The sequence below is a fragment of the Ruditapes philippinarum genome, unplaced genomic scaffold (assembly GCF_026571515.1).
Source record: "Ruditapes philippinarum isolate M1 unplaced genomic scaffold, ASM2657151v2 ctg1387_1_1_1_1, whole genome shotgun sequence".
NCBI lineage: Eukaryota > Metazoa > Mollusca > Bivalvia > Venerida > Veneridae > Ruditapes > Ruditapes philippinarum.
This window is the reverse complement of record NW_026855523.1, coordinates 65627-81372: the sequence shown is the minus strand read 5'-3', so window position 1 is coordinate 81372 and position 15746 is coordinate 65627. Positions and strand designations below refer to the sequence as shown.

Sequence of the window (15746 nt, the reverse complement as noted above, 5' to 3'; positions counted from 1 at the left end):
AATAAAGGATGAACAACAAAGGCCTTCTCTAAATTGTCAAAACTCGCCGATTTCATCATCATCATCATCAACAACAACAACAACAACAACATCGTTAAAACTTCTAAAATCAAGCTCAACTTTTTGGACATAACTTTAAATAAAACACCATTTATTCATTGAAGAAAAAGGGGGATTTTTAATTGTTTGGTTACTTTTCCTCAATTTTCTTCAGACATAAGTCCTCAAGGGTTCTGCATAAAAAAGGACTGGAAAGGATAGAGTAAAAGAATATTCAGAGTACACCAACTCCTTACTAAGCTGGCGGTGAATGGATTTGTCAATGTAGACAAATATTTGTCGGCGCATTAATTGTTATTTCAACTTGGGATTTTTCAGAGACACTTTCAATGTTAGAGGTATACTGGTTAGAAACCCATGTAATCCTCGCATGTATCAGTGCTGTACACTGTACATGTAAAATAACCGAGGGGTCTATTTAATAAGAGCTGTGGACTGGTTCCCGGATTCTCTTGTATCTCATAGCTGTCTCAGGAGTCTAGGGACCCTACAGGAAATAAGTGCTTGCACTTGACCGCCCGGTTCCAACTGTTCAAACTGTTTATACAATAAAATTCTGCTTCCTGGAACGAACCAGTACACGAATCATAAGAAACAACCTATGTAAGGTTTAAAACTATGATCCAGTCTCACCTCTTTTGCATATATTAAAGTGACTCCACTGAGGTTTTTTGACATGATAGGTCTGGAAATAATATTTCGAGATAAATGTTCTATATGATGTAGGTCTAGACCAATATGTCATGTGCACATTTTCAAATCATTCGCTCAAACGATTATTCTAATTGTGAAAAATAATTCAAAATTGAAAAAGCGCCTTTTATTCAAATCGGGCTAAAGTAGCACAAAAATATCATTTTCAATTTATTCAGAGTATATACCTTAAATGACTTACATATTTTTCTGTGCCGCAGATGTTTTTTGTAAGAAATTCAAATTTTATGTTTTTTAGGCTTGAAGACCTCATTGGAGTCCCTTTAATGGAATTTATCATAAACATTGCATAACATAATGTACCAGCAGCAATGTAACATCAGATCTTAAACAGGTTTTAGGGGGTTTGATGCTGGGAGTGTTGTGACTTTTGTAGCTGCTATTTTGAATGTTATTTACAATCATCAAGTGTGCTCAGTAGCATTTACATCACTGTCATAAAAACAAGACCATCGTCTGCTTCTTGAATGCATAGACACGAAACTTGTCCACAAAAACATGGACATAAAACTCACCCATTTAAGAATGGACACGGAACTTGTCCACACCGGGACATAATATAATATATATTATGTCCCAGGAAAAAAATTACTGTCCGGTTAGATCAATAGGTAGAGCGTTGGACTGTGAATATGGCGACTCTGGTTCGATTCCCGGCCTGTGAAGGTCACTTTCGTTGCGATTGATCATGAAATTCTTTCTACGGCATGTGTACAGTAGTTATCAGTGAAAGTGATGGCAACTATTACCGGTAAAGTGCATGACAGCTTGCCCAGGAACGATGCGGTGGCTGAACTTTACTCGGGTAAATTAAATGTGACTTACTGCCGTGATCTGGAGTGAAAACTACCAACACTACCCAGGTCAACAAAAGCTTAGACATAAAACTTGTTCAAGAAAACAATTTTGAAACAAACAAAAAATAAACAAACACATGGAAATATTTTTAAGACTTTTTTAATTTTCATATTTTTATAGTTTTGAAATATTAATGCCCAATTCTGGGCATGTCCTAAAATCACATCATGTGACAGGACTGCATACTGTACAATACAAAAATGTGAGTATTAAATACACAACAGGAAAATCACAGGCAAAAATGGGCACAATGAGACCATTCTTCAAATTAAAGACTGATATTTATTCTTCAAAATATCTTCTTTTTTAACTTGATAAATTTGACATCAAGTTTATTGTATGTATTTACATTTTGTATTGCAAAAACAAAGAAACTACAATAAAAACCCACTTGTTGAAGACTTACAAAAATCATCTTTAATAGGTAACTTAATCACATTTGTGCCTAAATTTGAAGAATGATTCATTGTACAACCAATAAAAACGTCCTTATTTTTCACTTCAATAACACAATTACAACGAGGAATTTGATTGGCTAAAACTATCTATGTTCATCTTGTTTTAATCATCATTCATTTACTGCAAAGGTTTTTTTTGACCAATCATAAATTGCTTAAAATGAACCAATCAAAAATATTGTAACTAAAAATATTCAAAAGAATCAGCCAATCAAAAACCTTGTTATATACAAGTTCATCTACCAAATGAGGTAAGAGTGTATACTTAAAAAATGACAGACATCAAAATTTCTCAGAATCTTTAAATTCTTACAATAATCATTGAACGAAGATCTAAAAAATAAATTTAAGTATCTACAGTCTTCAATAATAATTCTTATCCATGCTGGTATTGAAACAAATTTGGAGAAAAAATGTTGTTAATAAAAAAAGAAAGATTTTCAACAAATAACGTAATTACATGTATATAAAAAGATTTTTTAACATTTTTTTACCTTAATGCTTGTCTTTAATATAAGCAGTAATTGATAAATGGTTACCATAAAATCACTTTAAATTTGTTGGATTTTTTTATGTACAGATGACATTGTATCAAAAAATGAATTTAATAACATACAAAAAAATATTTCATTTAATCATAACTTGTTATCAACTTAAGTGATATCAAAACCAAAGGTTGATCATGTTTTGTAATTTAAGAGACCAACAAATCTAAAATAATCTTATAGTGCCTGAGGTAATGAACAGATTTAAAATGGAAGTTCAATGATAATTAAACTGCATAAAAAATCTAAAATTTACAAAAAAAAGAAGAGAAAAGTGAAAATTTTACCTGAGATAATTAGTTTGCATAATTTACATAGAATCTTTGGCAAAAACTAACACCCTGTATCAGTAGATATTACTTTGCATTTAAATTTCCATATCCCTATTAAAATAATAATCAATTCAGGAGACCAGTCTTAGCCCCTCGACATATGATTGGCTAAATAAGATAATGAATTTGAAATTGACCAATGGTAAAGCAGAATAAGCAGACTGGATTACAAACTTTGTTTTGACCAGAATATAAACTCCAAAAACAACTTGGAAAACATTACAGAGTAATGTTAGAGCTTTATCTGCTGAATTGATGTATAGTAGATTTGCCAGTCTTTGAATTTGAAACCATCCTTTTCAGTATCAAAGCTACCAACACTGTAGAGCCTGGTTATATTGTGTGGTTGTGAATACTTGCCTGGCTCTGCACTGGAGGCAAAGGCTAAATCCCTTGAGTTTCCCCACAGGTTTAATACAAAATTTTCACTCACAGCTCGTTTTATCTTAAGGTATGGAAATTTAAATAAAGAGCAATGTAAATTTTGGAAAAAAAATAATATAATTTTCAATTAATGAAAATCAGTGTTACAAAATATTGCTTTATATATAATTTTGTCAAAAATTGCATACTATTAAACAAATATGTACATCTCTAGTGCAAAATACTGACATATATACTGAATAATTCGCCATTTAAAAAAACAAGTTTTAACGAGTATTTAAGTACAGGCTTATCATAATTATATCTTCTTTAAAACAGAGGCACTCCCTCAATATGAATAAATGCACTTGCCCACATACTGAAGCAGAAAGCACCTTCTATAAAATATTGATAAAACATATTATTGAATCTAAAGGCACTTAAAAAAGAACCAGTTTAAAAAATGGAAGACAAAAATGAAAGATATGCACCAAGTAAATCCTTTTATAAAGTATCCATATAAAAAGTTGTGAAGATAAAAGCATTTGGAAAAAAATCACTGCATGTATTTTTGTTTGAAACTCAGCCTTCTTATTGACAGAAAATACCAGAAATAGAAAAAAAAATTAACATTAAATACAGAATTTATTAGGAATTACAGTATTTAAAATAGATATATGCAAAGTTTTTTTTATTAAAGATTTCATTTGTAATATTAATCAAATATAAGTTTTACTGGCACATTGAAACATTAAATAAATTATACTGGATTTTCAAATCATTTCTTAATAAATTCATACACATAATTAAAACATCTGTGTATATGGCGATCCATATTTTAGAAAATATATATCAACTAAAATTAATTCAAAACATGCATTTATAGCACTTGACTGAACAAACTTGAAAAATCCAGGTGGGTGGGATATTTTCATAGTTAACAAATTCGTTGCATTGAGATAATTAATGTCTTGTTAAAACAGGACTACCTCCCTATTACTCCTATACAAAAAAATTGTTCCGACCAAAATGATATTAAAAAATACTTAAAACCTGAATTATTTGGCGTTAAATACATGTACAATTTATTTTTCAATACATCATATACAAAATTTATGTCATGAAAAAAATGTCAATATACATATGAATATAATTACACATTTGAATTACCCGTACACGTATTCATGTGACCCTGATTTCACAGAAAAATGGTCACATAAAAATAAAATTCATTGCAGCTGTTTTAAAGTCAAAAGAAAATATGTATAAAAATTACACAATTTTGTATTTTTTACAAAAAAAACCCAGAAAATTTTTGTATGACTTTTAAGAGTATTATTTCATATGTATTCTTATTCTCTTGAATAAAGAATACACATTTATTAAGAATAATTACGTAGTAAATAATTACGAAAATCATTTCCATTTTAAGATCTCCCTTGATTTGAAAATAACTAATTTCGAAATAATTTATCTCAGTTCAGAAAATTAGTTTGAATGTTTCCTCACAAAAATACCTTATGTAAAAACTGCAATTAACAATAGTTTTGAAAAAAGTTTTTGTTTTTTTGTTTATAAACAAAGAAATAATGAAGAAAAAATACTGAATTCACAACTCACTGCTTTGCCAGTACTATTCACAAACTGTAAATAATTCATATATATGTACTGTTTTCTTGATATTCTATAATAAATTACACGATGAATATAACTCGACATAGTGTCACATAACTTCATGCTGAGGTACCATTACACAATTTAAATACACGTGTACACCACACAAAAACGTGTCTATCTTCTCAATTTAATGTCAGAGCCCGTTTACATTACAATCATTTCACTATTCACGTCACATGTAAACGGGGTCTATATAGCCCTGATTTGTGTTAATTTCAATACGATAGCTGCCTCCGTACTGACCAATCAAAAACAATTGTTTACAGTATACACTGATCTGTTTTGACAAATAAGTCCACACGGAAGTAAAATTAAAAAAAGAATATCACAATGAAACAGCCTGCATAGAAACATTGTCAATCTCAAATGCGATTCGTCTTCATCATCATTTTGTTCGCTGGAAGCACATTTTTATGTTCATTGTTTTGACACTTTTTATTTTATCACACTTTTGTGTTTCGTTGTAAAGTAATATGCACTTTATGCTTATTGGCACTTTTAACTTCATATAGGCACTTGTTAATCACTTGTGTAAAAGAATATGAAGAATCATAATTCACAAAATCTATTTATAGAACACTTAGAGTTGTTCCCCTTTTTCTGATCTTCATCATTCAGTCAATTTATGTCTTCTGCTCCAAATATAGTTACAGTTTTTTAAAGTCCTCTTTGAGTATTTGTAAAAAATAAGATCTTCAACTTCAAATGTCTTCTACTGCAAAATTGCACCATGTCGTCTGCTTCAAAAAATAACGTCTCCATGTAGAAAAATCCGCATCAAAAGAATGACAATATCCCTGCACAGACTTGAAATGAGTTAAGAAGAGTCCTTGGCTCTCTAATGATAATCACATATAAATACTGATAGGTGACAGAAATATTCACATATAAATTATAATGCTTTCTGTACAAGTAATATTGCAGGCATGCTATTTATAGCACCAAGTAGTCCCAGACCATCTGAAACGAGAAAACAAAACATAAATTAAATTTTAATCTCAAAAACAAAGTTTTAGGATAAATTCTTATACAGAAGATATACATGTATATTAAAACAAATTGAGAGTAAATAATATAGAAGTATATATTGCAGAGAATTCAGTTTATGCTACTGAGACTATAAGAAGCATAAAAACAAGAGCTCTTGGTAGAACAGCGTGTTCAACTATTCAGTGCTTGATAGTAAAACAAGAACCTGGATAATGTAAAATTTTCTTAGTTCAAAAAGGGCCATAACTCTGACAAATTCCATGTTAAAGCTATTGGGCTTAAACAAGGACCTACTCTTATGTTTTAAAATTAGTGTGTGAAGTGTCAACCTATTCCCTTCAGCAGTTTTGAAGACACCATCTTGCACATAAAAACTTAACCAAAGTGCGATGCCCAAGTAGTTACAATAGTTCTCAGTAGAGCTATAAATATCAATATCAAAATAAAAATATACAAACTCATTGTGCACTCCCATTTCACCTTATCAAAGTTAATGGCATTACCGACAACTAATCCAGGCCAGGTTTATTTCTAATATTTTCATATTTCAATCCATTTAACTTATATTGGACTGTCTAAAATTCAAAGCAGAAAAAGTCCATTACATAAAGTACAAATGTACTAACCAAATGTTAGGAACTGGAATCAGAATCTGAGTTACTGCTTTCATATTCGTCCTTCCGTCGCCGGCGTTTATAATCTTGTAACTCTGGAACTGTACCTAGTAACGACAACAAAAGGTTTTTAAATTTATTTTTTCCAACTTTCTAGTGCATAAGTTTATAAATTTGAGTAAATATATGTAAATGTATTATCACATATTATCTTGGCTTCATTTAAAATTCACCACGGAGAAATCTGTGTTGTTTTGTTGTTGTGAAATCTTAAATTCCATGTAAGTTTACAGAAAACTGATGGAAAAGTTTAAAGCAACGTATTCAGTATTACAAACAAATCTTAAAATCAATGACAATGAAGTAATCTCAACATAATTATAAATAATAAAATGTGTTATAATCTACCTGGTAAAGGTGTGTGAACTTCAACCTTGACAGTTGCTGTTGCTTTTACCCGTGTTACATGTGTGGTCGGTGCCGATATTACCGACCCTGGTGGTGAATTCTGGAAAAATTAAAGAATTTGTTTATTACATATGATCTAATACTAACTTTAATAAAACTACCAGATTGATGAAATGTTATGTTACTTCAAACTATAGGGTATGAAAGGGGACACAAAGTAGAATATAAAATGTAATTTTACAAAGACTGGTACTTTCTTTATCAGATTCTGATTCAAGAAACAAACTAGAAGCAGTATTTTGATTACAAAAGTAACAATGATCAGATCAGACTAACATAGATTTTTCCCCCCACATGTAGATTAATTAAATAGATTATTTTTAACAACAACTTACAATTTTACTACTACTTCTAGTACTACTAGTGTCGTCTGCAGTATATTGTGTCGTCTGCTGTTGATCATTACCATCTCTTGGTTGCTGTAGCGATGTCTCTACAACCACCTCCGGCTGAACAACAATTTCCGTGGAAGAATACTGTGATGGTTCCTCGGAAATTGTTGTTAGAGATATATCTGAAGGAATCCTCCTCGGATATTTTATTCGCTTACTGCTCTTTGTTGCCCGAACTGGCAAATTTCTTATTCTAGCCCGAGGAGAGGGTTCCGGTGATGGAGTAGGAATTCTATCATCATTTTCTTTAGGTCGAACCTACGCAAAAAATAACCATATTCTTGCTGAATTGCATTTAAAGTTTACAAACTAAATTCATTTTAATCATAATTATGCAGGCATCAAAATACAAATTCAAGGTTCGTAATGGTAAACACTGATTTGCTTAAAGTCCATGACTCCTCTTTTTTAATGAAATCTATATAAAGATATCTGTAAAATACAAATGAATTTCTAGGAAGCTGAAATTAATTAATATCATGTTCATTGATATGTTGATCAAAGACTAAACTGCAAGAGTGCTAATTGCATTAATGAAAATTTAGAGAGGTTTAAATACAGGGATGAAAAATAAACTTATTTTAGACTGGTTTTCTAGCTTACCTCAGATGGTGGTCCAAACACAGACAATATAACTGGCAGAAGAACCAGTCCATTCAACAAACCAATCAAAACTAGCCCAGTCAGCACAAGGAAAAAATACCTGAAAATATACCAAAAATAAAAGATAAATTAATAAATAAAAACCATAATTAAGCATAAAATACAAGCTTTAAATACATATAGGAAATATACCCATTTCCTAACACACTATTTTACATTAAGAATTAGAAAGGAAGCTGTCAAGTTACCTTTTGATTGGTAAATTGCCTAATTTTTAACACAGCATCAGATAATCATTAAAAGGCAGAGAAATAAATACCACAAGCCCACACTAAAGTACATAAAAACTTCAAACACACCAAAACAGCCAAAATTAACTCCACCCTGGTATTTCTGGTACAAAATTAGACACTGTATCAGATCAGATAGAAAGAACAATTCAGACAAATTGTAAAACAAAGCTATAAAACCATAAGTAGTCAGCCAAAAAAAGTGGTGGGGGGAACACAATAAGCACAATCAGATTATATAGCCTGGGTGGGCACCATCTTTTACATGGAAACCTCTACTGAAAATAAACATATCCACCTTTCAATAATTGGTTGGCTTTTTCAACATCAAACTAACAAGCCTTACATGCGTGTCTTACTACAGACAGTACATAATTTTCTCAAATAAAATGAAACATCTTCATTCATTAAACACAGTCACGAAATAAGATATAAAATCAGAAAAAAACTTCAGAATTTTGTAGATAACCATTGTAAATGCTTCATCATGATTAGTACATATTTTAGCAAATAATTGTCATTTTTTTCCAGTGAAATTCTAGCAGCATCAATGACCCAAGTTCAGCCATAATCTAACAGTCTTTCCTTAAATTCCCTACAATTTCTATGTGTAATTCCTCTTATAGAAATATCTCCCTATCTGTATCCATGGTTTTATTTCCAAGCTCCCTCCAAAGTTTCACTGTCTTCATGTCACTGCAAGTTTCCAATTTCCTTTCTCACAATGCCTCACTTCCCTACATCATTGCATTTCCTTATTATCTCTCTACAAAAGCTCATTTCCTTACCTCACTATATAAGGTTTATATCATTCTCTATCTCACTACAAGAGTTCATTTCCTTACCTCACTATACAAGGTTTATATCATTCTCTATCTCACTACAAGAGTTCATTTCCTTAGCTCACTGTAAAAGCTTTACATCCCTATCTCACAACAAGGGATCACTTCCCTATCTCACTGTATTTGGCTTACTTCCCTTTCTCATTTCCTGAACTCTACACCTCACTCTCACTCTCTTGCATCAGTAAAAACACTATTCTCATTAAAATATCTCATTTTAACATCATTAGATATTGCCCTTATCTCAAGGTCCCTTGCCTCTCATTACATACCCTTAAGCATGATTCAAGGCTTTATCTTATTTTTCTGACTATCTTTTTCAGTTGAATTCATATCTTTCAATATAATAAACAGTAATTACATGTTTTGTTAATCACTACCAAAGACCTCCCATACAAACTTCAAGCAATTACATACAAATTCCTGTAGATTTTTAAAAAAAAATCCAGAGAATTACAAAAAAAATCTCAGTGATCTTCAGTTCCTACCTCAATGAATTTCAGTCCAAACTTTTGACACTGTTACATCCCCAGACCTCCCATAAAATACCTTGTTATCTCCCTGGATTAATTTGTGAGGAATTACAATGAGTGACAGTTTAATAGAAATTTGTACTCCCGCCAAAAAGACCTACTGTTTGATTCATAGAAATTTGCACTAGAAATTCCTTGAAAAAAGTAAACATTATAATTATATAATTATCTTAGAAAAAAAAACAAAAAAATTTAACCCCCCCCCCATCCCAGTCAAATAAAATTATTTGTATTTCTTTTTGCTTATTTTTGACACCACTTATTCCATTCCTCATAAAATACAAGCATTTGATTTATATTAAAGTGTAGACAGACCTTTCCAGAAAGACCACTGTAATAATGCCAAGTAGTCTTGTGTTTAAAGGTGGTCTCTCAAGACAAATAATGAAATACAGTGCAATGAATATCAGAATTTAAACATTATCGCAACTTCATTAATCTGTGAAGAAGCTTCAAGAAATTGAGAAAATTTTTTTTGCTTAAGAAAAAAAAAACAAAAAAAACTGAGAACAAAAATGCAGACAGACAGACGCATGAGACAGTGCAATAACTATATGCCTCATAACTATCAGCTCAATAAAAAAACAAATCTTGAGAAGAGGGGGAAAAAAAGAGTTGTTGTAAGAAACATGGAAGAGTCAATAAATCCTGGTATAATGGTTAGAGATAACCTGCGCTGGATCATATGCCAGAACTTTGATCAATGCTAGATAAAGCTCTGCATCTACAACATGCCTGCTTTCTTCAAGAAACTGTTCAAATCAATTTGACAGATATAGGTGAGTTTAAAAAACACAGAAGCTGAACGTTCTTGTTAAAAAAATATATATATAGTTCAGGGGAAAAGCTCTCTTTAGCTTTAACAGTTAATACAATTATAGAGATCTTATAAATAACAGGACTTGAATTGTGCCATTTAGAAGAAAATGCAATGGTATCATCAAAACATTGTCAGATCCATGAAAACTTTGTTCTTGAAATTCATAAATGTCAATTTTATGCCAATATTGCAATAAAATTGAACTTATAAAGTATTTAATCACTTTCAAAGACCTCTATCATTCACAATAAATCAAAGCCCATTAAAATGTATAATACAAAAACTAGGCTATCGCACTGGTCCCTTAAAGCTTATTAAAATGTTTAATATAAAAACTAAGCTATCAAGAGCTGTTTATCATAAAAAAATATCCCAGCCTCTTACATAAGTAATAAATACATTCACACATCATCACAAGCCTAGAAAAACAGCTCAATCTTAGGTAAAAAACATGAATCTTCAGTAATAAGATGTCGTTGTTTCAGTGGCTTCCTTTCAAATCCATCATAAACCAGTTTGCAGACCCCACAGACAACATGCTGTGAGCTAGTTTTTTTCCTGCCTTTTTCCACACCAACAATAATGCAAAACATTAACTCGGAGGCAGTAAATAATAAACATTCTACCCTTTTTTTTTATTCAGACATTACTGGTTTTTTATGTACCATAGCAGCAAGTGGAATATCTTAGATTGATTCATCCCAGAAAGAAAGAAAAAACCCATAACGCAAGAAGTGTGGATACAAAAAATCAAAAACAATAAAAAACGTGCAAAGATCTTATAATAATTTTATTTGTAAACATCCCTAATTCATGTAAACAGCCATTTCATACTGAAAGGGCAAAGTGGAGTTTATGTGAAGACCCCCAGCATAGCCATGAGAACAAAAGCCTTACAACATATTTCAGTTTCCAATAAATCAAACAATATCTTATCTTAACATCAAGAAAGAAAACCTTCACTTGGCAAAAAAAAAATATAATAATATTTATCAGACAGATAGCTAGGTAGCTCTCTATGGCTCTCTCTTCATGTCTTTTACCTTTTCTCCACTGAGGTGAAATTTCAATCAAAACTAAATCGTGCAAATTCATTTAAACAACACAGCAACAACTTTTACTTCTCTGAAAAATGATCAGTAATTACACATAAATAACACTATTATTTGTACCAAATTCCTCTCCCATACCAATTACCAACACCATACCATTTCTGATACCAACCACCTTACTTCCAGTTCCCATAGCTTGTAATAAATACCTCTCCCATACCAATTACCAATACCACAATACCATACCATTTATTGTTGGTATATTACTAGGACACTGTTGCTGTCCCCCACTTCCACTCTCCCCCCCGTCCCCCACCCCTCCAATCTTAAAATACTTCAGACTGCTCTAACCAATCAAATTACCAATTCTATCTTCCCTAGAAAAAAAACAACACCTTAAGACTACCTCATAAACAACAATGTAATTACAAGAATAAACAGGACCTCACAGCTTTCATGGTAAACCACATAAAAAATCACTGCTAAACCTGTGTACTGACTCACTTAACATGCACACACGATTTTCATGATGGAGGGATACCTGGCTCCAGAAAAACTCTTAAAACAGCATATACCATAACTAAACACTGCCACAAAATCTTTGGATGGCAATTTTTATAACCTACAAAGGCATAAACAAACTTCTGTGAATGATAAAATAGGTTGATTTTTACACACATGTGCTGCGCTATATACAGATTCATTATTTGACCCTAAATAATAAAATCTCAGATTCATGAATAATAAAAAACATTTGACCTCACTATCTTTGTAATAAAAACACTCAGAAAATCTTTGGTAAAAATGCGTTTTACTGGAAAAATATTTCTTTTGAATTATGGTTATATATGAAGATGAAAAAGCATTTTTTATGTGACCTTCGCCTCTTAAAATCGATACATTAAAAATGAAAAGTCATTAAAAATGTAACTTATTTTCAAGCACATGAACAAACATTTTGTTGTTAAATATAGCACATCAGAATTAATCACCATAAACAAAGAAAATAAAAAAAACAACGATCAACAACATTCGAATCTAACAACATTTGAAAAATCTTTTCTTTCAACAGTCAAAAACAAATTAAATAAATGTATCAAATCAAAATTTCACAAGTTATACATAATTAATTTGGCCACCCACGTCTCAAGAAAACAGCAATCAGGAATTTCATCTGAACGGAGCTTAAACATTTAAAGCCCTTAATTTAAAAAGAAACGGTACAAACACATATAACATCGTTGATACCACCAGGAACTGTGAAGCAAAAATACCAGCACGATTATCTTTATTTGATTTTAAAAACTTCGTTAATGACAGAAAACCATCTATCGAGAAAGCACTAAAACTGAATTTTCAATTAATTTTTACGAGCTTATATTCATAAATTTCATAGCTGATATGAATGTAAAAAAAAATAACGTTTTTCGCTTAAATCAACGTCAAATTTGATTTGTCAAATAAAACTTCATCTTTCCGTGCTTTTTTATTGTATCTCCTCTTTATATAATTGAAATTTTCATCCCTATTTATCAGGACCTAATCAGCCAAGAGAGCTTTTAGCTTAAGTAAACAGTTTACTTCACTGTTAATCTTAAAGCAATCATATCTGAGAGTCTTCACCACTTATACAATTTATTGCCCCTGCGACTTGAAGCAAAAAAAACAACCCAACACAATCTTTTCCAGAGAAAATAATTGCTTTTACAAGTTTCTATTAATCTTTACTTTTCCATCTCTCTCACATGTGTGTGTTTTTTTATTTTGAAGATTTTCATTTTAATGATTTTTTATACTTTCAAAATTATAAAAAACAGACCTAGAAAAAACAGTACAGTTAATTTTCATCACAGGTTGATTTATTGATTTTTTCATTCCAAGGCAGACAACCCTGTCCTTTTTTTACAATTTAGTCCTCAAGTTGTCTTTCTTTGACCCTCTACACTTGATTTTTTTAAGGTGTTTTACATATTCAATGTTTTATCAAAATTACCAGTATTTTGTGACCTTTTCAAACTGAGGCAACCTTTTCAAATTGAGGTTACACACCTCACAATAAAAGTAACAATACATTCAAAATTCAGGTAATTAATCATTAACGTTTAATTACAGATGAAAAAAAAACACAAGGAAATTGTGGCATTAAAAATGAGATCAAAAGTAAATAATGACAAAGAATGGTTCTTAAAAATAGCATTAGCTGTTCACATTATACTTTCATATTATATTCCTTATTAATCAAATTTGAATGATTTTTGTTTGTACCTAGGTGATGCAAATCTCATATTACAAAAGAAAAAAAAAAAAATTTCAGAATCTTTCCTATTCATTTATCATTCTAGTAATATAACATAATCATTTCATAAGAGCATTATGCATTTTTTTTGCATTTTAATTATATAACTTTTTATATAATTATACACACATATATATCCTTTCTTCCTCTACAGACCCACCCATAATGCCCCACTGGGAGCCTTGGTAATTATTCCCGTTGGGTGGTCCGCTGATATCAAGATCCATGACTGAACTAATTTGTGCCCTACCTTCGCTCTCTTAACAAACAAAAATAGGTAGATCAGTTGAACAAATAGAAGATTTCCCAGATAAGCTACCCCATTCAGCTACTTCATGTTAATTTGTAAAATCCTATCCGTTTATTATTTTGTATAGTATTTTTGTAAAAAAAAGGAAACAAAAATCCAATATGGGGTTATTATTAAAAGATTAGTTAAAAAAAAAAAAAAAAAAAATCCGAAACCCATATAAGTGAATTAATAATAAAGTTTTCAATGTGTTTAATTAACACAATTATAACTCAATGAACCTAAAGAGCAAGTTTATACAGTGATGGCTTCAAATCTATAATGCTAAATAATCTTAGCTTTCTTTTGATAACTTGAAGTTTTTGCTTCAATAAATATTGAAAATTTGTCACATAATGTAAAAGGCTGCCTAATTCCGAAGCTGTATATGACAATGATTCTTTTTATTTTTATATTACCCTATTCAAGAAGAGAGGAATTTAAACACAAGAGTGTAATTTAAACACTTCACACACGCATACATCCGCTATTAAAATCACAAAATCAAACATAAAATTTGAAAAATAAGTTTGACAATACTTTATTAACTGCTGTAAATATTGTATTAGCCTCATCAAAATGAAAAAAAAAATATAAAAAAATAACAATGTATACAATTTAAGGCAGAAAATTTTGTTGTGTAGAAAATAATGGAAAGTTATAAAATAAATATAATATATATTAAACTTGAGATCTTAATTACCTGTATGCTATATCTTGATACTTGTATTAAAGCTATGATATATGTTTTAAAAGTAAATAATATATTGTACAAATGGCCATATCCGAAATTGATGATCAAAATATCAAATCAAAGAATCATCTCTCTTTTACTTTATGCATAAAATGCTACATTTATTTACATATTCACATTTTCTTAAATAAAAACCAAAACTGCGGAATATTCTTTTAAAAAAAAAATGCAATAAAACAAAACAAAGGGTGATTTTTTGTGTGTGTGGAAATATATTCAACTAAATACAATATTTTCCCTAGAAATTATAAATAATTTCTTTTTAAAAAGTCAATTCAGACACCAAACTTCTCTCTCATTTTGTTGTTGTTTATGTATCAATTATACGCTGTACACTGTATATCATAAGTTCTGAAAAACGATCTCGAAGGTCAAGAGATGTGCGAGTCTCCTGCCAAAAACTGGCACATTTTAGCACGTTACTGAGTTGTTTCAGAGCTTTATGAGGTACTAGACTCTCCAAGAAATTCCAAGAAAATTTCAAGAATTTGCCATTAACATATAATAGAAGGTATTGTTTGTAGCATTTTTTCCTCGAGGAGCGCTAAACAAAAGTAAAGTGGCCATGTTCATATTCCATCACTGATTTATCGTGAATTTATCTCTTTTCCTCTCTCTAGTCTTTTAGTTGATAGATTAACAAATGAAGCATAATTTACAAATTATTTCATAGATATATTATTTAATGCAAATTTTTCGTCCTAGTTTATAAGAAAACTCTGATTATAAAATAATTTTTGACCTCAGCAAAAAAAAAAAAAAAAATTGTAATTTGAAGTAAAAATCTTAGAATACA

The 15746-nt window shown here is 30.5% G+C and overlaps 1 protein-coding gene across 2 annotated transcripts in view; it reads right to left on the bottom strand.

Moving 5' to 3' along the window:
- Nucleotides 1-1715: 1715 nt before the first annotated feature.
- The window catches only part of LOC132743609 (protein patched homolog 1-like), a 60257-nt gene continuing 46226 nt past the window's right edge, over nt 1716-15746 (bottom strand). For both annotated transcript variants that reach the window (XM_060732138.1, XM_060732139.1), the window contains 5 exons: nt 8075-8174; nt 7415-7729; nt 7020-7119; nt 6624-6718; nt 1716-5967 (listed from right to left, as the gene is read on the bottom strand). In XM_060732138.1, coding sequence (XP_060588121.1) covers nt 6630-6718; nt 7020-7119; nt 7415-7729; nt 8075-8174 — 604 coding nt within the window. In that variant the 3' untranslated portion in view covers nt 1716-5967; nt 6624-6629. The remainder of the gene's footprint in view (nt 5968-6623; nt 6719-7019; nt 7120-7414; nt 7730-8074; nt 8175-15746) is intronic.